Raw genomic sequence first — 25423 nt, 5'->3', positions numbered from 1 at the left:
GAACTAGGATATTTACACTGATTTTGATTGCATATGAATGGTACCACCAGCGGAAGACCATAGATATTGAGAAACACTGCTATATTTTTGTATTTTAAGAGGTTTTGTGTACCTAGTAGTTCACTCTTATAACATTTAGAATTTATGTGGCTTTATATTCATTCATACACATACATGTACATTCTCTATATGTTATGTACCTTATACACTCCACATGTTAGGTAACTTAGGAAAATTCACAGGACTTAGCTCTCCAAGTGATAGATGCAGTATAATCTGCTTTAGTAGGGGAAATTCCCAACACTAAAGGAATCACAGAGCCTTCTCACATGACCAGATATTTTAATAGAAGTTTTTTAACCTTGGATTCTATAGCTGTGAAAATGGTAGCAGGTATCAAGCCTCTTCCTTGTCCAGAGGATCAATAGCATCTTTATACAATGTAGAGAGACTGGTAGCAAATTGTTAAGCTTCAATTCTTAGTGATACCTGGACCTTGAACAATTATATTATAGTCATTCGATTTCTGTCAAGCAAGATTCGGCCATCAGGTTAACAAAGGCAGCTAGCTGACTTCACTTAGAAGACAGTGAAAATTGATACTTTATAAATGGATGGAACAACATAATAGTCCTACACTCTGATAGAAGGGCACAACATGCAAAGACTCACTCTCTTTATGTCAATTGTAAGTGATAGAGGCTGAAGTTGACTAACACAGTTTTGTATACTGGAGTCACATTGTCTTCCTCCATCCTTGCTCCTACTGGTTGGTTCCTACCTGTTACTGTCAAGTGGTGATAATCCATTGGTATATACAGGTAGGTAGAGGGGTGTGGAATCTTCTAGGACTATTGAGTTGGCTCAAAAAAGGCTTTGGAGTCCCGGGTGAGAAATAATTAGATTTTGGTACATTATGTTGGATTTTGTAGTTCGTAAGATTTCAATCATGTGGTTTGTCTTAGATTGTGTTAGGTATGGCTTGTTGTGGTCATCCTCCAAGAGATTTTCTCCCAAGTTTGTTGGGAGACTTATATTTCCCATGTGATACTCAGTGATCAAAGTCCAAGATGACTTTTGCCCATTTCTTGAAAGTACACTTAGATCTCCAGATTCTTGTCCCTCCCATCTTCCTGCTCCCTTTCAGTTTGGCAGATTTTACTATGTTAAGTTTTCTAATCCTATGATGATGATTTCACAAAAATGTGTCCTGGGATGGAAAGGCAGGATACAGGGCAAAGTTATGGCACCAGGGATTATTTAATTAGGTTAGGTATGTTCTTGTCTACTCTCTTCCTTTTTAAATTTTTTTTATTACTCAAAGGATAGATTGAAGCTGATGTACTTTCACTTTCTTTCTTAGAGTTCATGGAAGGCTGGTGAGATGCCTTGGTGCTAAATAAATTAAATGTAAATTTAACTTAAATAACTTCTGGGGGAGAAAAATATTTAGTGACTCCTATGAAATCATAGATTGCTATTTGAATTGGTCCAATTAGATTGATCTAGTTTCTTTCTGATGATGGCACAAAGGCTGTGATGTAATTCGCTTAGTATCATGTTGTGGACTTCTGTCTCTAAGACACTTATATGTCATAGTTCTTGCTATAGCCATCTCTGCGTCTGGCCTGTCTGCTAGATGTAGGCTTCACAAGGGCAGAGAGCACATCTTTTCACACTTGTATCCATCTCCATTAGTGCATAGTGCTCTGCATGAGGGTACACATTTGATCTTTGCTAAGTGAAAGATTTGACTCAAGTTACTGGAATAGAAGGGGCAGCAAAGTGGGGAAGTGGATAGAGCACCAGGCTTGCAGTCAGGAAGATCTGAATTCCTATCTGGCACTAGACACTTATTAGCTGTGTGACCCTATCCAAGTCACATGATCCCTATTTGTCTCAGTTCCTCATTTGCAGAATAAGGACACATTGGAGAAGGAAATGGCAAACCACTGCAGTATCTTTGCCAAGAAAACCTCATGGACAAAAGTCCATCGTATCACATCGATTCAGACACATTGAACAACAATAACTAGAAAAGAAACATAGGAACTGATTTTGTTTAAAGAGAGTTCTGGAAACCTCTCTTTGCTCTTGATCTCTTTCCATACCCTGCACCTACATCATTCAGTTAAAAAACAAAAACCATTTTCCACCTAAGAAACTGGGGCTGAGAGAGTTAGTACTGCTGCTTCTGCACCATTTAGATCTCAGTGACAGATTGCCTCTTGCTTACTGTTCTTTAAAAAGCCTGATAAGTTATTCCAGAACGTATTAGGCAGCTGAACTCTTGGGGGGTCAGTCTTACTTATTATTTATTGGATACAATTTTCAGGAAATTGTGCCACAAGACATGATTCTGTACATGGTTCAATTTATTTTCATCAGAAACTATAGCAAATACAGTAGTGGAATAGAGAGCATGATGCTTAAATTTAGACAGCTAAATGGTATATAGTCAATGGGAACACTGATTTTGGAGTCAGGAAGACCTGAGTTCAAATCTTACCTCAGATATTTACTGGCATTGTGTACTTAGGCAAGTCATTAAAAAAAAAAAAAACCCTCTGTAAAGTGATGAAGCTTTTAATATAAAGCACCTACCTCCCATATATAGATATATATAAATATACATATATGTATATACACATATATATAAATAAATATATCTGTGCGTGTATGCATACTGTGCACATATGTATATATGTATACATATGTATAGATATATAGGTATATATCTTTATATGGAGTATAAATTATATGTATTATATAAAATTGCAACAATACGTAATTTCACACATACATGTAATGTTAGTTATTGACTGTTTACTATTGTTACTAAATCATGACTCAAGTCTTGAATGGTGGGATTACTATTCAGACTGGTCTTTAATAAAGTAAAAATAAACTGAATGGAGATAAATTGGATGGCACAAGTAAAGGATGGAAAATAAATTATGCAGTCCTAGATGTGACCTGCTCTGTTTAAGCCCAGCAGGGAAGGAAAAAAAAACCATCACTGTGCAAAAACAAAGAAGTGTTCCCTTCCCCTCCCCCTTTTTTCCTTAAAAATAAATACAACTCTGATTTATTTTACAAGAATATAAATTATAGGAACTTTCGAGCAATGTTTCTAAAACACTTGGCCACTGTTCTGTGTGATCCTGATCAATTCACTTCACCTCTGTCTGCCTCAGGTTCCTCATTTGTAAAACAGGGATGATGCTAACACGTTCCCTCCCAGTGTTGTTGTGAAGATAAAATGAATTAATGTCTGTGCAGATTTCGAAATCTTGGTTATTATTACTATCATTATTTTTATTTTTATTCAAACTCCTGTTAGAGATATATAGGATCATCTGTTCCAGTCCTTTTTTCTCACAGATGAGGAAGCTAAGGCCCAAGGAAGGGAAATGACTTTATCCAACATCGCTAATTAGTAAGTGACAGCTTGAAGAGAAAATGGAAAAGGCTAGAAGAAAAAGGTTAGATTTCTTAATATGTTAACATTGAAAAATAGCATATTTGGAGACAGGCTAAAGTAATAAAATATTTAGCCAATCAAAGGAAGGCTAGGACATTAAATTCATGGTCTTTCAACCTCAGAAATAGTTCAATTCAGTTAAGCACCTGCTGTGTGCTGGTCTTGCCAGTTAATAAGAAAATAACATGATCCGTGTGCTGAAGAAGCAATTCAGTCATTTTCAGTCATGTCCAAGTCTTTGTGACCCCATTTGGGTTTTTCTTGGCAGAGATTCTAGAGTGGTTTGCCATCTCCTTCTCCAGCTCATCTTACAGAAGAGAAAACTGAGGCAAATAGGATAAAGTGACTTGCCCAGGGTCATACGGCTAGTAAATGTCTGAGGGCAGATTTGAACTCAGTCTTCTTGACTCCAGTCTTGGCACTTGGCACTTTATCTATTGTGCCACTTAGCAGACCTGAAGAAGAAATCTAATTTTATATGTATACATTCACAGAGAAATATAGTATAGTACAGTTTATAGTATGATAGGTGAAAAGATGAAATCCTCTGTATTCTGTGAAATTTTGAGAAGGCATGGAATAATTTTTTAAAAAGTTCTTGATCCATTTTGTTTTGATGCAAGAGTCACTTAAGATCAGAGGCTTATAGATCTAGAGGTAGAAGGGATCTCATAGATTGTCTTATTTAACTCTCTCATTTTATAGACATGGGAACTGGGATCTTGAGAGGATGTGACTACTTACAGTGTGACAAAGAGCAGCAGTGTTGGGATTTGAACCTAGTTCCTATGACTTCAAATTTAGGACTGTTTCCATGGTGACACAGTGACTCCCCTTCAAGCACCCAAATAAATTCTTCTATAACGTGTATTCCTCAGTCTGTGAATTTATCAAATGGCAATAAGGTTATAGAGTGGAGGGAGGTGTTGCATTTGGAGCAGAGAAGGCCTGAGTTCAAATCCTATCCCAGATATTTACTAGTTGTCTGACTTTGATCAAAGAGTCACTTAATCTTTCTTAGCCTCAGTTTTCTCATCTGTAAAATGGAGATAATAACACATACTTGCCAAGATTTTTGCCGATGCCAAAGAGATAGCATATGTAAAGTACTTTGCAAATGTTAAAGCTCTCCCTAAAGTGCTAGCTATTTACCAGTTGTAAGCAGAAAAGAGAGATGTATCTTTTAACTTTGACAATATAATAGTAATGTTTTCTTTTATTTGACCAGAATCTTGGTTCAGAGAAGCAGTTTTAGCTGCTGCACTGAGGGAAAGAAAACCTGTGGAAAATGGCAACTCTTCATTATAGATAGAACAGAGAGAAAGACTTGGATTGCAATTAAAGCAGGTGTAGAGGAATTGCAAGGAACTCTGTGACTTTAAGAATTCTGGGGCAATGGAATTGGCAGAGATCAGTTACCTTGTTCCATGTAGGGTAAGGGAGAGGAAAGACATTAGCCAGCATGAAGAATGCTGAACTTGGCATTGGACCTGTGTTTCAATATTGGCTCTGACACTTAACTGCCTTTGTGACCTTGGGTTAACATCTTTGGGCTTCAGCTTTCTGCAGAACGAAGATGTTGACCTGGCTGTGTTCTAAAGTCTTTTAAAGATCTAGATCTATGATTCTATCATGTTAGATTTAGGAGTGATCCGAGGAGATATATTGACAAGCTATAGAGTACTTTGGAGTAGTTAATTTTTATCAAGAAAGGCGTTAGGACAAATGTACCTATTTTTTTATGGTCATCATTAAGACCCTGTGTTATAAAGTAATGGTTAACCCAGAATGGTTAATCTTCATTAAAAAAAAAAAAACAACTTGCCACCTATTTTATTTATTTTTATAGTATTATTGTATTCTTGGTACTATATAGAACTATAGTACTTGGTACTATATAGTATTGGGGCAGCTAAGTAGTACAGTGGATAGAACACTGGGCTTGGCATCAAGAAGACTTATCTTCTTGAATTCAAATCCAGTATCAGACACTGGCTGTGTGACTCTGGAGAAGTCACTTAATCCAGTTTATCTTAGTTATCCCATCTGTAAAATGAACTGGAAAAGGAAATGACAAACCACTCCAGCATCTTTGCCAAGAAAACCCCAAAAGGGATCACGAAGAGTCGGTTGACTAAACAATACCACTATACAGGGTATTCTATAATATCTTATAGTATTGTCATCAGGGATTCTTATAGTAAGATTAACTCCAATCCTCCTTGTGGTTTTTGCCTTAGAGTAATCACTGAGTGGCCTCCATCTTTGAACTACAATGAGTGCCAAATCTGCAATCAGCAAAGAAATTTTTGCACCTCTTGATGAACGGATGCTGGGAGCTGTCCAAGTTAAGCGGAGGACGAAGAAAAAGATTCCTTTCCTAGCAACTGGGGGTCAAGGCGAATATCTAACCTACATCTGCCTGTCTGGTAAGGAGAAAAAAAATGATCTTAATTGAAACAACTTTACACTTAAAAATGATTCTCAGTTATGCAGAGCCTAATTGTCCAATCTGTATATAATTCATATCCTTTATCTCCTCAATTTCCTGCTCCTGTACCTTTGTTTGCCCTTGCTTCTATAGTCACAACGAGAGGAGGTGAGATTTTGTTTATGAAATTTGGCTAAGGATTTTTAGGTGAGTTTGAGGATAAATGTATCCATGTGTTACTTTTTGTTCAGTACTGCAGATAATGGAGATTTTACTAGTCTTTCTTTTTTTTTCACTTATTTTATAATTATTTCTGGTTATCTGAATTCTTTACTGGTTCTTTACTGGTGGCGTGAGATGCAGCAACTTTCATTGATATAACTGGTGTAGATAAGGAGTGATGGGTGATGGCACAAGATGAATCCTGACAACTTTTGGAATACGAGAATGACAACAAGGCTCCCAGCTCATTGCTTTGACAGCAGGTGACTTGTTAGGTAGATGTGTCTCTTTTATTAAGTTCGCTTTGAGTACTTTTTCTTTCTCTGAAGATATATTACTGCAGGATTTACTCTGGAATCATAACTCAGATTTTTCTGATAAAAAGTAGAACAGGACTTCCCATAGAATGATGGGAATTTCTAGTCTGATCCCTTGGACATGTGGAAACATGATGTTTGAGACTGTTGCTTTGGACAGGTCAAGAGATAAATTGAGCTATATCTTTAAAAAATAATTCTTTTTCTAATTCTTTTTGTTTTTCTGTGTGAATGATTTCTTTCCCTCTTCTCTTTTTAAATATTTCTCTGATTTTTTTTTCCTTTTTGTCAATATACTGGACATGAAAATTTAATTGGAATGCATCTCAGGGACTTGGTGATTTTTCCTAGAAGGCAAGATGATTGCACAAGTAGAACTATATTTAGTCTGTAAAAGCATTTTAAGTTTGGCCTGATTCAGGCTAGTCTGGTTGTTTGAGTTTTAGATTGGAACAAAATGAAGCACAGGTGAAATATCTAAGGTCAGATAAAGAGGTTTTCTTAGTCATAGCTGAGAAAGTATAATCAGCAAGGTTATAGCACTGATTCAGGTGGGCATATCTTCCTTTCTCTTATGTTGGACTTCAATCAGAAGCCTGATGGAGATGCTGCTGACTCCTTATATTTGGGTGCTAGGAAGCTACATCAGTGCCTCAACCTTTAGTCCCCTCAGCCAGTTAGGTCTTAAGTGTGGTGCCATTCAAGTAGCCTAGCCTACTACTTAGCAGACACTGTTCCTACCACAAAAGAGAATATAGGGTTTGGAGGTTAGTAGAAACTTAGAGATCGTCAAATTTAACCCACCCTCACTTTATAGATGAGGAAAAAGAAGTCCCAAATGGTTAAATGACCAAGTGTTTTATTTTGTTAATAAAGGAATAGTAGAGGTAGAGAATAGGCAGATAAGGTGACTCAGTGGATAGAGCACAGGGCCTGAAGTCAGTAAGACCTGAATCCAAATGTGGCCTTAGGCACTTGCTATCTGTGTGACCTTGGCCATATTATTTAACTCCATGTGTGCCTTAATCTACTGGAGAAGGAAATGACAAACTGCTGCAGTATCTTTGCCAAGAAAACCTCACAGACAGTACAGTCCCATTGGGTCATGGGGAGCTGGACATGACTGAACAACTACAACAAGAGATAAAAGATGCACAGCAATGCCAAGATGCAAAAGGACTGGAGTGAGCACCTTTGTGCTCTGTTATCAGTTGGACTAGATAACTTTTGAGGCTTCTTCCAAGTTTCGGATTCTGTGTTTATGTCACTTGCCCAAGACCACACTGGTAGTCAGTTTCTGAGTCATAATTTGAAATGAGGTCATCTTATTCTAACTTAGGTATTCAGAACATAGCCCCTTGCTAGAGCTGTTTTTTTTTTATGAATTTATAGCCTTTTGTTTTAGAAAATAAAAAAGAGGTAGACTGCTGATTGATCTCAGACTGTATATACCTTCCTTTCAAATAATGGATAATAAATTATTTGCACAAATGAAATTTGCAGTCTTGCTTTGAAAAAGCACATACGTGTACATTCCTATATAAGGCTTATAGGTTACCATCCCTCATCTTACAGGTGAGGAATATAGATGAAGAATCAGAAAACCCTGGAGATTGACTTATGACTGCTAATATAATGTTGTGTGATTAATGGACATTTGAGTTCCACCAATAAGGTAAAAGCCATAGAAGCAGCTTGATGTAGTGGGTCTCTCCTTGGATTTGAAAAGAGCTGGATTCAAGTCTTGACTTTGCTTTATGTTGTGGTAGGTAGATCACTTAGTGTCTCAGTGCTCCTGGCAACTCTGTAAAACTATAGGCATGGAGTTGTTACTGGGTGGCATCAGTGAAGGGAATTTTTGTATAAAAATAAAATCATAGGTCTAGAGGCTCTGTCACCAATCACACCTCCCTACCTCCCCCACCAAAAAAAAGTAGGGGATTAATGATGAAAGATATTAGGTATACATCCTCAGGAGCTCATTGATAAAAAGGAGCCCCCAGATATACCAGCATATTGAAAGCAACACTTTTTGTGTTGGCAAAAAACTGGAAACAAAGTGAATGCCATTTGATCGGGGAGTGATTAAACAAATGTCGATACACCAATGTAATGGAATATATTCTGTGCTGTAAAAAAATAAAGAATATGAATACAGAGAATCATGGAAAGACTTACATGGACTGATGCAAATTGATCTAAATAGAACCAATAAAGCAATGTACAAAATGACCACAGTGATGCAAATGGGAAGAAAAGCCACCACAAAACCATCTTTTAAAATATTGCAAAATTACAAAGAACAAATAGGGATCCAAAGAAGAAATGTGAGAAGTCACTCTTTCTATACCACCAGACTTCTTTACAGAGGTGAGTACATGGGTGTGAAACAATCCATCCATTTTCAGATGTTTTTTCAATATGGATTGGTTTTGCTGATACATTTTCTTGTCCTCTTTTATTTTTTTAAATAAATTCTATATCTTATGGGATGGCATCTGAGAAGGAAGAATGAGGAGAGATGTAGTATGAAATGTAAGTGACGTAAAAACAGAAGAAATCAACAAAAACATTTTAAGAACAGACTATACTTTCTAGGAATAGTGTCATAAGACTTTATTGTTAGTGAGAACAGAGCCTTGAAAATGTTTGTATTTTCTTTAGTTAGGGGATCCTTGTGTTGATAATGAAAACATTTCATCAACTTGAGAAACAATTTGAGTTATTGCTGCATTGAATCCGAAACTGTGGGATTTTGCCCTGACTGACCCTTGCACATAAAGAGATTCTTATGTCTGGTCATTTTGCTCATATTTGTAGGTATTTTTTTTTCCTAAGGAAATGGCGTCCAAAAGCTAACATTTCTTTGCTAGGTATATATAACTGAATAATTTTGCTTAGATTTTGGCTATTCATTATTGCCTGCCTATTTCTGTCTTGTCCTGTGCAGGAGTGATAGGGGGATTCTGACAACCTAATCTCTGTAAGATAGCATAACCATTTCCTCTGCAATTGAGGATAATGATCTGGGAAGAGGAAAAGCTGGGTTATAGGAGGGCTGGGTATCTTTCACAAATACCCATCAGCTTCAAGCTTCCAGTCTGAATCTCTGAGCTGTGCTTTTCCACCGCCTTCTGAATAAGGAAAATCCTTTGTTCTCACCAGCTTTTGCCACTTGACTGCTTTAAGTTGTGTAAGGATAGATTGTTGAAATAGATCTGACATTTAGGCAGATAGCATAATTGAAGGGGAGGAGGGGGAGCTGGGTGAGATTGGCACTCAAGTCTTTCCAATTCTCATTTATTTTTTAATCGAGAGGGAAGAATAAGGAAGCATCATTCACAGTTTGCTTTATTTTCACACTTTGAGTTCAACCAAGGAACTGGTGGCAGTTTTTGGCGCCCACCTGCTGCTTGAAGACATGTCAGTCTCATCTTGATGAGGTTTGCCAATGCCAAAATCCAGTCTCCTCTCTTCTCATTCTGACAGACTGTGATTGTCTTTCCATTCCAGAAGGGAAGATAGCAGTAGAGTAGCTTTATTTAAGGAACTGGGGAGAATTGTGTGTTCTTTTATTCTGGTTGTGTGGGTCCCCCCTCCCCCTATTTTTTTTTGAAGCACAAATTTCCCTTGACTATGTTCACCTTCCCACCCCAAATCTTTGAATCAGACTGATGTTCTCCTGTTTGGAATTGCCAAAACAGCTGCCAAATGAAAGTTTGTTCGGAAATGAGATTGCCCCCTTCAGTCTCCTCTAGCCAAAGTTAGCTCATTTGGGGTGTGATGGTGAAAGTGACTGGCTATTCCTGATGGGGTTGACTGAGAATATTTTGAATCCATGGGAAATTATAGGATTTAGAACTGGAAGAGACCTTACACGTGACTTCATTGTGACCTGCCCAAGGTCACAGAGGTAGTCAGTAACATCATCAGTATTCAGGCCTTCTCCAAATTCAATGGGGTTTTTTATTTTTCATTTTTTGGGGTTTTTTTTCACTGACTTCAGGGTAGCAATCTGAAAAGATTTTTGGCTGCTTCTGCAGACAGAGTACAATGTTAAGTGGAGTATTAAATTACATACACATTATGTATTCCAAACATTTTTATAGACTTTTCTTTTCACATAAGTGTGTTATTTTGAGTTCTTAGAGCAGTGCTTCATTTCTTTGTGTTTCTTGACCCTCTATCATACAATTTCTATCCTATGGGAACAGAAGTCTGTTAGGACCCTCATGGTTACTAAATATTTAAATGGTTGTCTAAGGAAGTCTTGAAATGTCTTTGAAGATAAGAGGGGAATTGGGAACTGTGTGTGTTGATATATATGGGGAGGCAGTTTGGTCCTTTCTGGAATAGCTTAGGTATATAGTTTGGGATGAGGATGGCATCATGGTTTAGTGGAAAAGAATGATGTTTAGAGACAGAAGACCTACCTCCTAAAAGTAGGAGGGGTTAGGTTATGAAGGGCTTTGAATGCCAAACAAAGCATTTTGTTTTTAGTCAGGGAGGCAATAGGGAGCTACTGGAGTTTATTAAGTAGGAGGTGATGTGATCAGATCTGTGTTTCAGGAAAATCATGTTGATGGCTGAATGGGGAATGAATTACAGTAGGGAGAGACATGAGGTGGGCAGACTTACCAGCTGGCTATTGCAATAATCAGGGTATGAGATGATGAGGGCCTGCTCCATAGTGGTGTCAATGTCAAAAGACAGAAGGGGTAGCATTTGAAAGATGTTACAAAGGTATAATCTATGGGTCTTGGCAATAGCTTTGATACAAGAGAGTGAGAGATAATGAAGAATTCAGGATGACTCCTAGGTTGAGAGCTTGAGGGTGTGGGAGGATGGTGTCACCCTCTACAGTAGAAGGGAAGGTTGGAAAAGGAAAGGGTTTAGGGCAGGGGTAGGGAAAGCGTGGCCTCAAGGCAACATGTGGTCCTCTAGGTCCTCAAGTGTAGCCCTTTAATTGAATTCAGAATTCACAGAACAAATGTCTTCAATAAAAGGATCAGTTCTGTTCGGTCAAAAAGCCGTACCCGAAGACCTAGAAGGTCACACGTGGCCTTGAGGCTGCAGGTTCCCCAACCCTGGTTTGGGGGAAGAATAATGAGTTCTGTTTTGGATAGACATATTGAGTTTAAGATGTCTACTAAACATCTACCTGTAGATGTCTAAAAGGCAGTTGAAGATGCAAGATTGAAGATCAGTAGAGACATAGGGGCAGGATAGGCAGATTTGAGAAACATCAACATAGAGATGGTAATTAAATTCTTGGACGCTGATGAGATCCCCAAATGAAGTAGGGTAGTGGGAGAAGAGAAGGTCCAGAACCAAACCTTAAGGGCACCTATTGTTAGAGGCATGACATGGAGGAGGATCTAGCAACGGAGATAGGGATCATTAAAATGTAATTGGAAAATGTTTAAAAAATACAATAAATATAGGTAATGTTAATTTGAGGTTTTCTAAGTCATTATGTAGCTGGTAGGGCTCTGCTTCTATTTAAGTTTGACACCACTGGACTAGAAGATCTCAGGTCCTTTCTAGCTCTGGTAGTGCTTGGAGGGCCAAGAAATTGAAAAAAATAATGTAAGAACTCCATGTTGCTCCTTTGCCTTTCAGATCTCAAGTTATATATAAACCAAGTAAGGGATACTAGGCAGAAATAATTTACCTAATAAATTATTTCAACAGTCTATATTAATTCAATTCAACCATGATTTATTAAGCACCTATTATATGCAGGATTAAATTAAAACCTCTGCTGCCAGAGAGGTCTAAAGGTGGGGATAAAGCATTTAAATTGATGACAATCTGAGGAGGGAAGAGAGAAGCATAAACTGAAGGTATTAAGAAAGGTAAGTAATAGGAAAGTAGCATGCCTTTTGAAGTGAGCCTTGAAGGAAGGTAAGGATTTTAAGATGGAGGGCAGAAGGTCATGTATTTTAAGCACAGGGGACATCCTATTCTCAGGTATTGAGGCTGAAGAAAGAATACTGATTTGAGGCAGCAACTAGTAGACTAGTCGACTGGAACCCAGGATGTAATAAGGGAACATTGGACCATCAGTTTGGAGTAAGAAGGTACTTTCCATGTTATCAAGTAAAGTCTCCTCATTTTTATACATGAGGAAACTAAAACCAAGAGAATTTAAATGGAATACCAAAAAAATAATGTGAAATGTCTGGAAGTAGAGTCACATTGTAAAGGGTTTTCAGTGATCAGCTGGGGAATTTGTATTTTATCATACCAGCAATAAGGAGTACCTGAAGATTTTTGATTGAGGAAGAGAGGTGACAAGAGGAGGGATTTTATGGTCAGGTTTTTACTACAGAAGGTTGTTTTTGTTTTTATTTATTTTTCCATTTATTTATTTTGGGGAGGGGCAGATTTGTGGAGGATTAATTGGAGAAGAGACTGGTAACAGGGACATCACAATGAATAGCATCGAGATGATGAACCGGGATGGTGCTTATGTGAGTGGAGAGAAGGGGACAGATGTGGATGGATAAATGGAGAGGTAGAATCCATAAGACTTGCCAAATGACTTCATCTGGGGAGGGAAAGAGAGAAGAGTTAAGGATTAAGCTAAACTTGTGAATCTGGGTGAGTTAAAAGGTTGATGCTATCCTCAATAGACAGAGAAACTTGGAGGAGAGGGAAGATTTAGTGGGGGAAAGTTAAGTTAATTCTGAGACGTTGAGTTTGTTGTGCTTAGAGGATATCTATGGAGGGCCATCTAATGGATAATTGGAAATGCAGGATTCAGGAGAAAGATTAGACATAGGTATTTGGATATAGAAAGTGGTGAGTAGGGAGCCCATGGGAGCCAATGAGATTACCGAGGCAAATTCTTTGGGCCTAAACAATTCTTATGTGCCAGGCTCTGTAATTATTACTGTTGAGTCAACCTCTCTACATCCATAGTAGTTACCTGAGTGGTATTAAGCATTACCCGTCATTGTCATTTTGGGGGTATTCTTTTTTTCTCCTTAACAATTTTTAATAAAATGTCATGGAATTTCTTGATTTTTATAACAGGGACTGGCACATGATCTCTGCTGGGATCTTCTCATGTGGCAGAGGCTAAAGAGCCTTCTTTCAGGAGAGTAATAGTGACATGTAATGGAAATGCTCTGAAGAAACTGTGGAATAGAATAAACGTTCTTAACTGGTTACAATCTGCTAACTACTCAGTGAATGGTCACCTTTTTGGTTGGCTATAGCTGCCTATTGCCAGATTAAGGTGCTTTTAGAAGCCCTTTTAGTCTGCCTCAGGGTATTGATTCTTTTCTGGTGTGAACTTGGTGAGACCAATGCTATTCAGAAACTGAACTAAGTCAGAGCCCACTGTCCCCAAACATCTCTTTGGAATAGGCGAAAATGTGTACCTCTGGCATGTTGGGAGAAAACAGCTTTTTTTTTTTTTTTGGCAATGCCTTTGAAGCAAATATCCTTTTCTAAAAGCTAAGTGATTTTTAAATGATTAAATGGTTAAATGGGGTACTAGTCACTGTCACCCAACTGTAGGAGGTGAGGAGAACACAACTGGTAAGGGCTCAAGTCGTTGACATTAAAGACACCCCAACCCCCTCAGGGAACCCATAGAACTCTGTTGGGAAGAGCCTGGCTCTGGAGTAGTGGTCAAGATACTCATTATATTTTTTAAAAGTTAAAATTTATCTTGGCAATTAATGGGGTTATTTGTCTTTTAAGCTAGAATCCATTATAGACTCAAGTAAGATAGGATTAGCTTTGTCTTGAGGAAATTATTAATATTGCCAAATGAAAACAGTCCAATTTCCCTGCCTCTAAGATACTAAAGATGACATATGTTTTAGCCAATAGAATGCCAATTGGAAAATACACTTTTCAGGATCTTGATTCTTCTTCTTAGGCTTTAACAGTCTTTGTATTTAGTAGATAATAACTTGTAATCCTGGTTGACTCACTGAATTTCCCTGCTTTGTTTTTTCTCATTGAGAAAGTTGGGAGTACTTTTCTAACATTCTCACTTTTTAGGAATCAGGCTAAATAAGGATTGTTCCACAAATCTTCATGCAGTTTTAAGATTTAATAGCTTAAAACTGTGTGGATACTTTTGAGAGAGAGAGAGAGAGAGAGAGAGAGAGAGAGAGAGAGAGAGAGAGAGAGGGAGGGAGGGAGGGAGGGAGGAAGAGAGAGAGAGGAAGAGCATACGTGTGTGTAAAACACTTTTGAATTCTTTGGAAGGAATCGACTTTTATAATATCTTAAAATTGCTTCTGTGTTGATCTGTAATTGCTTCATGTATGTCTGTTTTTTGTTCATTTGGATTTTAAGATCCTCAGTGTTCCGACTGTATTCTTTTGCATCTCCCTCTCTGCCCTTCATCAATTCCCTTAGAGGCAGCTGGTGGCACAGTGGGTAGAGCCAAAGGCTTGGAATCTGGAATACCTGTGTTCCTATTTGGCCTCAGATACTTAACTAGCTATGTGATTCTGGGTTAATCACTTAATCTGTTTGCCTTAGATTCCTCAGCTGTAAAATGGGGATACTAATAGGACCTGCCTTGTTGGATTGTTCTAAGAATCAAATGAGATATTTGTGAAAAGCACTTAGCACTATACCTGGCACACTGTAGATGCCATAGAAATGCCTGTTACCTTCCCTTACCCTTTCCCTCTAGCACTGTTCAGTGCACATAGTTCAGCAGATACTTACATGTTTACCAAGTTTAATTGAAGTTGCTATTTAGATTCAAGATCTACTATGTACTTTAGGAAACTACTTGATCTTTTCAACCTTTTTAATTTTTTAACAAAGAAAACCAGCAAATTCCCCTCCCCTGCCCCTCCTCCCCCCAAAAAAAATTAATCTCAGGGAAATTCCATTTAAAACCAGGTAATTTCTGGACAGCAGATGAAGCATTTGAGTCTAATGATTTTTTTTCCTTTTATAAAGAAGTACTGAACCAGAGGCTCATTAGGAGGTTAACACTATAACTTCTGATTGACACATTCCATTCTAATTACGTGTGGATATATATATATATATATATATATATATATATATATATAAGTGCTTTTGAAATATTTTTTCCCCATTCTTGTTTTAAATCAGTATGTGGTCTTCAGGACTATATATAGTTCCTGTCTTAATTTTCCTAAGTGGGGATAAAGATCTCCTTGTGCTTGCCCTCTCTTAAGAAGGAGAGGTTTATCTTTGTGTTGACCAAATTATGCCTGTATGTTTTATTGGAAAGCTTAATGTTTGCCACTTCAAAAGGGTTTTAAAGTAAGAAGTTTAAAACCTTCCTCATCAAAGCACAGATGTGACCTTGGGTTCTTGAAGAAAATGCCATTAGAGGCTAAGCTCTGACAAGTCCTATCAAGATGAAAAGTCATTGAGTGTCAAAGGTGACACCTTCCATATTTTTCATTTCAGAAACATCCTCCCTAAGTTCAAAGATGTTCACCACCTGATTGAGTCTATAGGGATGAATCTTTAGGCCTCGATACTCTTCCAAGAACATCCCCTAAGGACTAGAGGGACTGTGACTTGCATTAGTGAAATCACTTATCCCTGAAGTACTAATGTAGCATTTAGATTGGTTAGTGGGATGAGGCACTGAGGGAGAAGAAATAGTTTTTTAAAGTGGTTATGAATACCCTTTGATGAAGCTACATCTATATCTGGAGGGCTATAGGGAATAATAATACTGTATGTGATACCTGGCAGTCATGCTACCCCCACAGTCATGGTAATGATAATAATGACAATGAAAATAATTTATATAACTTTTGATAGCCTTCATTGAGCCTTCCATCTTTCATCAATGTCTCAATAAAGTAGGAAAAGCCTCCCCAATTTTCACTCTTCATATAAAAGGAATATATTGTTATAGAGAAGTTTCATTGTAGTATTAGCAAACAAAATGAGGTGCCATGGAATTTTGTGAGATCTTGGGGACATTTGGCATTTGCTATTAGCCATGTTGGGGCAATGAAATTTCTTTGATAATGATCCAATTGAAGAGAGTAGTCATATTCAGTATTTCTAAATAAGTTTCCATCTAGTCCTAGGACACGTGAATATCAGTGAAGAAATAAAAGTTACAAAAGTATGCCAAAATGTCCAAAGTTTGAGTTAGTGGAAAAATCCACAAATAGTTCATCATGTGTGTATCATCTAAAGATTTGCAAAGCACTTTTAATCCTCACAGCAGCTGGTAAGTGCTTTTTACAGATGGGAGAATTGAGAAAGACAGAAGTTAAGTTCACACACGTAATAAGAATCTGAGGCAAGATTTGAACTCAGGTTTTCCTGACTTTGGGTCCATTGCTCTATGTAGTGCACTGTCTAACTGCCACTAGATAGGAAGCTGGTGCATGCACATAAACACATTCACATTCACATTTTATAGAAGAGGAAAGTGAGGCAGAAAAGTTAGATGATGTGCCCAGGATCACATAGTTAAGTGTCTCACAGGCAAGATTAGAACTCAAGATATCTTCTTGAATCCAAATCCAGTCTTTTATTCACAGTGATATCTTGATGATACAATGATATATAGATAACTATAAGGTTTCTTCAATCTTCTTATCTTACAGATGCAGAAACTGAGACACAAAGTGGTGCAATAATTTGCCCAGAGTCACCTAGGTAGTAACTAACAGAATATGTGTTTTGGTAAGGATAAGGCTGGATTTGTGATTTCTTTGCTACAGGCAACCCACAGATGAGTTAACTCCCTCTGCTGCACTGAAGGTTGGTACCTCCTTTGTAACTTGTGTCTTAGTAAGTTCTACAGAGCCCAAAGACTTGCCCATGGTCATATTCCCACTATGTGATCAGAGACTAGACTCAAACAGGTTTTCCTGACTTTAAGATTGGTTATCATTCTACTAGACCACATCATTTCTCAATTTGATGCCCTGGAATTTCGATAATATTGGTGAAATTCTTCAAACATAGATTTTGATACTGAGATAATACAAACATTTATCATAACATGTCCAACAAACAGAGAATTTTTACTTACTTTTCGTCTAACCTTATAGCGTAACACCTTTTGTAGACAACTTTCAGATGGTTTGGTGGAGAGGGAGGAAGGAGTGAAGGAGGAAGCACTGGTCAATGAGTTGGCATGCCCCAATTTGAATTCTAACTTCTACTTTGTTACCTATGGGTACTTGGTCAAGTCACAACTTTTATGAGAATAGATTACCTCATCTGTAAAAAGGACTTTTTTGTTCTACTTTATGATTCACTTGAATTAAATTATCTCAATTCTAGCCTCTGATTATTAAAGAGCGAGAGGGAGAGGAAGAGAGGAAAAAACAGGAAAGTTTAGTATATCTGAAGGTTGAATACAATGCTTACATCGATGAAGATCTAGCAATAAAGTCCACACAATTGATCAATCTATCCTCCTGACTCATAAAGATATAGGATTAATGAAATGAAATATTATGTTGAAATCAACATAATTTTTGGTTCACCCAACTTAAATAGCCTCCTTAGTCAAGCTATTAAGTAGCTCTTTCTAAAGCAGTTTTCCTATTAAAGCACAAGTAATATTGCCACCTGATTAGGTGAAGTACTTTTTTAGTTTCTCATAAGTACTTTTAGGTAATCTTAGAGATGCCTGTTTTTCAGAGGATACTGACATTTTCTGAATGTTAAATTACAGAAGTCTCAGTCAGCCAGAAGGAGGAAATTTATAATTTTCTTTCAGAGATAAGGCAGTGAGTGAAGTGATCCTATCCCATGAAGAGAAAGAGATAAAAAAGCAGCCACCAGGATTTTGAACAGAGCTTCACTAAGATGACTGGCAAATCAAGAATCTCCATCACATTTTTCTAAGTCAGGCCAGGAACATTTTCTTTCTACGGCAGGGTATGTTTGACAAAACTGTTTCTCTCTAGCCCTTTTGTGTTGATAGACATGAACAGGCGATCTAGTCTATTGTCTTTCATATCCCATTTATGACATATTTATTGATTATCTGCCATTTTGTGTCCTAGATACATTGCAGGTTTATATATTTTATTCTGCCTCTACCCCCTGCAGAGATAAGTAAACTTGGAACCAAATTTGTCGATCGATGTAGAAGAATATGTCTTTAAGAAAAGAAAGAAAAAAGTACCATAATTATTTACTGATATTTTTAGGGTGACTTAAATTTAATTTCGTTATCTTTAAAATGAAGAGGTTAGACAAGGTAACCTCAAAAATGCTTTTCCAATCTAATTCTTCATAGCCGTTAGTAGACAATCATATTAGGCTTATCACTGCTTGCTGGAGATGGCTATAAGATATTTTGGGCTCCCGCAGGTCTTAGATATACCCAAGGCATTCTTGCTTAGGTTACCATACCCAGGACTTGTGATGGGTCCATCCACTCTTGTGTTTTGGTCAGGTTGCCCTCTTGGCAAAATTGCTTAACTGTGTAAATGTGATTTGTGGGCAGTCACCCTTGTCCAAATTCTATGTAATGTAAATCTTTGGAGCCTAGAGGAGAGGGAGTCATGCCTCCTTTCCAGCTTGCTCTCCTCTATGAAATGACCTAATATATTTCTTTCTAAAACTATTTCAGATTTTGATGTGTGTTCTCACAAACAACAGGTTTGAATTCTTGTCCTTTGACTTTAAATTCATTACCCTTTCCTCTGTACTATTATATGGCCTCATTCACTCATGTGCACATGTATGTGCGTGTTTGTTTTATGTGATCAAACACTAATTTGCTTTATAAATCTAGAGAGATTTTCTTCAGAGGCATCTTTTGAATGTGGAGAGAATCCCTGAATTGGCAGACAAATGCCATTCATAAATAAAGCTGTACATGCTGAACCACGAGGTGCACATGATTAGAACACAATCAGACTTCAAATAATTGTTCTATCTTTCAGACACCCACAGGGGACAGGGAAGTGGTTTGCTATGTTTGGCACAGCTATCATATGTGGTCATATTAAAGACAGTCTTTCCTTAAAGTCTACAGCTCAGCGCTTGCAAGTTTAGATGACTTTTGATTTTTTTCTGTTATAGCTATCTCATCAGCTAGTGGTGGCCATTAAAAAAATCAGAGTAATGATAACAGTAGCTTGTATTTTATATCAGCCTTGGCAGAGTGTTTTTTGTCTTTGCTTTTTTTTTCTTTTTTGAGGCAATCAGAGTTAAGTGACTTGTCCAGGGTTGCTGAGTATTGGAGGTCAGATTTGAACTCAGGTCCTCCTGACTTCTGGGCTAGTGCTCTATCTACTGCACCACCTAGCTGCCCTAGGCCTTTGTGGTTTGAGGCATTTTCATATGATTTCATTTAATATGCACAACAATCCTGCCAGGTTGGTAGTCAAAAATATTACTAGTGTGTAGAGTTTAGGTCCCTCAGACAGAAGTCCTGGCTGGATTTGAGTGCAGCCTCTCACATATAACTGGCTGTGTAATCCTGGGCAGGTAATTTAATTTCTCAGTACCCCAGCCAACCCTCTTAGACTATAAATTGTCAAACACTGGCTTCATCTGCACTAATCAAAAAAATTTCCTCATTTCTGAGCCTTAGTTTCTTCATCTATAAAATGGGGGTGATTATTCTTACACTACTTCCCTCACAGTTATCATGAGGAAAGTGTTTTGTAACTTTAAAACACAATGCTGTGATAGTTGCAGAGTGATAGTGTATCACAGTGGACAGATAGCTGGTCTCAGAGGCAAGAAAACCTTGTGGTTGCGTCATTGATGTAAGTCACTTCATCCCTCGGGTTCCTCCCAGCAACTCCAAGACTGTAAATTACAAAGCAGCTGTAAATCTCATTGGTAGAAAGAGTTGGGAGCTCCCCATGCTGCTGAAATCACAGCTCCATTGAAAAAGAAAGCTATGAGGACATAGTAACAATGTAGCACTTGGAGGGTTTTGCAAAGCACTTCACATGCTCTGTCTAATGAGAGTTTGACCAGCCCTGTGAGAAAGGTGTTGTATGTATTATTATTTCTATTTTACAGATGAGGAAAGTGAGGCTAGAGACGTTTAAGTGATTTGTGGAATCCATCAACAATTATTTAGTAAGCTTGGGCTATGCACAAAAACAAAAGCAGAACAAGAGTTTATATCTAAAGAGGAAGACATACATATACAGTTACATTACAAAACAGATGCATTGAGGGGGAGATATTGACCATTGGTAGAGATCAGGAAAGGATTCATGAAGCTCCATATGTTCAAAATGGAACTCATTCTCTTTCCTTCAAACTCTCCCCACCTCCTACCTTCCTTATTACTATGGAGACCACCATCCTCCTTGATCTCTCAGAATTCAAACTTTAGTGTCATTCTCAACTCTTATTTCTCACCTCCCCACATCCAATCTTGTGCCTGTTGATTCACCTTTGCAGCATCTCTTGAATATGCCCCCTCCTCTTCTGATATTGCTGCCACTGTTGCTGGTCTTTCATCACCTCACCCCAGGATTCCTCCAAAAATCCTGTTGGTGAGTCAGCCTGCCTCAGATCTCTCCCCATTCCAGTCTATCTCCTTTCCACTAAAGTGATTTTCCTAAAAGGCAGAACTTACCATATCATCCCTCCCACCCCCTATCCTTTCAATAAACTTCAGTGGCCTCCTCTCACCTCCAGGAACAAATCCAAAATGCTCTACTTGGCAATCAAAGTCCTTCCTAACCCAGTCCCTTCTACCTTTCCAGTCTCTTTATACCTTACTCCCCAACAGGGACTTTTTGATGTGGCCACACAGGGCTTCTGACTGATCCATAAACAAAGCACTTCATCTTTCCACTCTGGTTATTTTCGCTGGCTGCCCCCTATAGAGTGAGAATGTTTTCCCTCCTCATTTTTGCCTCCCTGGCTTCCTTCAGATCCCATCCAAAAAACATCTTTTTACTAAAAGTCTTTGCTGACCCCTCTTAATTGTAGTACTTTCCATATCTTAATTATTTCCTACTTGTCATATGTATATATAATATGTCTTGTTTACAAACATTTGTTGTCTTCTCCATTAGACTGTGAGTTCTTTGAGTCTTTTACCTCTTTTTTTATCTCCAAAGGTTAGTACAGTGGCTAGCATATAGTAGGCACTTAATAAAGGTTTATTGATTAACTAGACAATAAAACTTAAGCTGTGTTAAAGCTCAGAATTTCTAGGTCACTCAGGAAGGAATGCTAGGTCTGATTTCATGTTCATCTCGATTATACTGGCCTTTGGGAGATTATGCTTTAAAATGTAACAAATGACATTAGGGAATAAAGGGGCCAGTTTGCAGATCCGAGAAGTTTCTGGGAAACTCATGGGTATCATCCATTTGATCAGGAACAGGAAGATGCTTGTGTATTTGTCTTTAATTGTGTGAGGAAAAAAAGGAAAGCAAACTCCTTGAAAACTCTCAAGAGATTTATTAATGGGTATAAATCTTCTTTTGTAAAGGAGGATGTAAATGATTTTTTATTTGCCTCCCTCTTAAGTGGTGGTTGGGTGGGAGGATATTGGTAAGCCAAGGAGAACTTTCCACTTCTTTTCCAAATAATTGTATCTTCCCAAGGCCCCATCATGTTGGGGAAATAGAACTTTTTTTTAAAAGTGAATCGGAGGGCAGAGCCAAGGTGGTGGAGTAGAAAAAACCCACAAAGGCAAGCTCTCCCCACACAGCCCTTAAATACATGTAGAGAGGGACTCTCAACAAATTTTGGAGCAGTAGAAGTGGAGAACAACAGAGTGGAGGAGATTTCTAGCCCAGGGTGACCTGAAAGGCCCATGGGAAATGTCAGTTGCACCTGACGCAGAGTGGAGCCCAGCCCAGCCTTGACCGAGCTGAGCTCGAGGGCAGAATTTTCAGTCTCTGGAATCTCCAGTCCCAGTAGCAGTGAGTTCACAGATCCCTCAACCCACAGGTGCCATAGGTCAGTGACAGGGGTTTTTCAGCTGGCTGGGAAGGGAGAAGGGCCTTCTCATAGCTCTGGCCTCAGGCAGCAGCCCACAGAGGCCACATCCGCAGGCAGCAGCAGTTTCTTCCGCAGCCCCTATAGCAGCCACATCCATTGTTGGATCATAAAAGCATTGAGGGCACTGAGGAGCTGATTCTTGCCTCAGCCCTATGTAGAGGCCCTGAGGGAGCTTCTCTTTATCTCACATTGAATGGTGGCCCTGCCCATCCAGCTTATCTGAAAATCAGCCCCCAGTGCTGGCTTGGTGGAACTGGAGGCCAAGTGCCTATAGAGAGGAAACTGCTAAGATTCTGGGTACAAAGATTCCTCTCTAAGCCCAGACCAGTATAGGCTTGATTGTGCCACCTTGGTGGAAGCTTACAGGTCCCCAGAGTATACCCTACTCTTGACAAAGGACCCAAAAGTCAAGTAACTGGCTGGGAAAATGCCCAAAAAAGGGAAAAAAAAATAAGACCATAAAAGGTTACTTTCTTGGTGAACAGATATCTTCTCCCATCCTTTTGGATGAGGAAGAACAATGCTTACCATCAGGGAAAGACATAAAAGTCAAGGTTTCTGTATCCCAAACATTCAAAATAAATATTCAATGGTCTCAGGCCATGGAAGAGCTCAAAAAGGATTTTGAAAATCAAGTAAGAGAGGTAGAGGAAAAATTGGGAAGAGAAATGAGAGAGATGCAAGAAAAGCATGAAAAGTGGATCAACAACTTGCTAAAGGAGACTGAAGAAAATAACACCTTTAAAAATAGCCAACTCAATTGGCAAAAAAGGTTCAAAAAGCCAATGAGGAGAAGAATGCTTTAAAATGCAGAATTAGCCAAATGGAAAAGGAGGTTCAAAAGCTCACTGAAGAAAATAGTTCTTTCAAAATTAGAATGGAACAGATGGAGGCTAATGACTTTATGAGAAACCAAGAAATCACAAAACAAAACCAAAAAAATGAAAAAATGGAAGATAATGTGAAATATCTCATTGGAAAAACAACTGACCTGGAAAATAGATCCAGGAGAGAAAATTTAAAAATTATGGGACTACCTGAAAGTTATGATCAAAAAAAGAGCCTAGACATCATCTTTCATGAAATTATCAAGGAAAACTGCCCTGATATTCTAGAACCAGGGGGCAAAATAAATATCGAAAGAATCCACCAATCACCTCCTGAAAGAGATCCAAAAAGAGAAACTCCTAGGAACATTGTGGCCAAATTCCAGAGTTCCCTGGTCAAGGAGAAAATATTTCAAGCAGCTAGAAAGAAACAATTCAAGTACTGTGGAAATACAATCAGGATAACACAAGATCTAGCAGCTTCTACATTGAGGGATCAAAGGGTGTGGAATATGATATTCCAGAAGTCAAAGGGACTAGGACTAAAACCAAGAATCACCTACCAAGCAAAACTGAGTATAATACTTCAGGGGAAAAATAGTCTTTCAATGAAATAGAGGACTTTCAAGCATTCTTGATGAAAAGACCAGAGCTGAAAAGAAAATTTGACTTTCAAACACAAGAATGAAGAGAAGCATGAAAAGGTAAACAGCAAAGAGAAGTCATAAGGGACTTACTAAAGTTGAACTGTTTACATTCCTACATGGAAAGACAATATTTGTAACTCTTGAAAGTTTTTTCAATATCTGGGTAGCTTGGAGGGATTACACACACACACACACACACACACACACACACGCACACAGAGCACAAGGTGAATTTAATAGGATGGGATCATATCCTAAAATAATGAAATTAAGCGGTGAGAGAGAAATATATTGGGAGGAGAAAGGGAGAAATGGAGTGGGGCAAATTATCTCTCATAAAAGAGGCAAGTAAAAGACTTTTCAGTGGAGGTGAAAAGCAGGGAGATGAGACAAAAAACATGAAGCTTACTCTCATCACATTCGACTAAAGGAAGGAATAAAATACATACTTATTTTGGTATGAAAACCTATCATAATACAGGAAAGTGGGGGAGAAGGGGATAAGCAGGGTAGGGAGGAAGATGGAATGGAAGGCAGTGGGAGGGAGGAGCAATTAGAAGTCAACACTCTTGGGGAGGGATAGGATCAAAAGAGACAATGGAATAAATGGGGGGCAGGACAGGATGGAGGGAAATATAGTTAGTCTTATACAATACGACTATTATGGAAGTCATTTGCAAAACTACACAGATATGGTCTATATTGAATTGCTTGCCTTCCCAAAGGGGATGGGTGGGGAGGGAGGGATGAAGAGAAGCTGGAACTCACAGTTTTAGGAACAACTGTTGAGTGTTGTTCTTGCAACTAGGAAATAAGAAATACAGGTAATGGGGTATTGGAAATTTTTCTTGCTCTACAGGGCAAAAGAGAAGATAGGGATAAGGGAAGGGAGGGATGTTAGAAGGGAGAACAGATTGGTGATAGGGGTAATTAGAATGCTCAGTGTTTTGGGGTTGGGGGAGGGGAGAAATTGGGAGAAAATTTGGAACCCAAAATTTTGTGGAAATGAATGTTGAAAACTTAAATAAATAAATTTAAATAAAAAATAAAAGTGAATCAGAGTAGTCATAGAATAATCTGTATACTAGATGCTTGCTCTTACTTGTATGCTATAAGCCAGAACAGCTTTGCTCTAGGTTTTAGCCAGTACAGTGAGTTGTCTTTTCCATTCTAGCCAGTAGAGTGAGTTGTCTTTTCCATTCTTGTGTGTGTGTGTGTGTGTGTGTGTGTGTGTGCCAGTACCAAAAAAAAAAAGCAGATGGAAACAAGGGAAAACTCTTAGCACAGGCCAGAACCAAAACATTCCATTTAAAACTGAAACTCCATCTGCCTCACTTTCTCGTACCACACTGCCACCATAAGAGCATTAGTTAACATCTGACTCACTTGGATTTCTCTTGATTAACTACAAAGTTAGAGCAAATGGCATTTAGTGAAACTGCAAACAAAGGCACTATCCTTTAGGAACAAGACAACATGCCTTTCAGGCTTCCTCCAGCAGTGCAAACTCTACTCTGGGAGAATCTTCTACATGTACAAGATCATTATGAGTAGCA

The 25423-nt window shown here is 38.3% G+C and overlaps 1 protein-coding gene across 4 annotated transcripts in view; it reads left to right on the top strand.

Moving 5' to 3' along the window:
• The window catches only part of STXBP6 (syntaxin binding protein 6), a 351813-nt gene that overhangs the window by 106588 nt on the left and 219802 nt on the right, over window positions 1-25423 (top strand). For all 4 annotated transcript variants that reach the window (XM_072624345.1, XM_072624344.1, XM_072624346.1 and 1 more), the window contains one exon: window positions 5725-5913. In XM_072624345.1, coding sequence (XP_072480446.1) covers window positions 5760-5913 — 154 coding nt within the window. In that variant the 5' untranslated portion in view covers window positions 5725-5759. The remainder of the gene's footprint in view (window positions 1-5724; window positions 5914-25423) is intronic.

The sequence above is a fragment of the Notamacropus eugenii genome, chromosome 7, assembly GCF_028372415.1.
Source record: "Notamacropus eugenii isolate mMacEug1 chromosome 7, mMacEug1.pri_v2, whole genome shotgun sequence".
In the NCBI taxonomy this organism is placed as follows: Eukaryota; Metazoa; Chordata; class Mammalia; order Diprotodontia; family Macropodidae; genus Notamacropus; species Notamacropus eugenii.
This window is presented reverse-complemented; position numbering and strand designations above follow the sequence as displayed.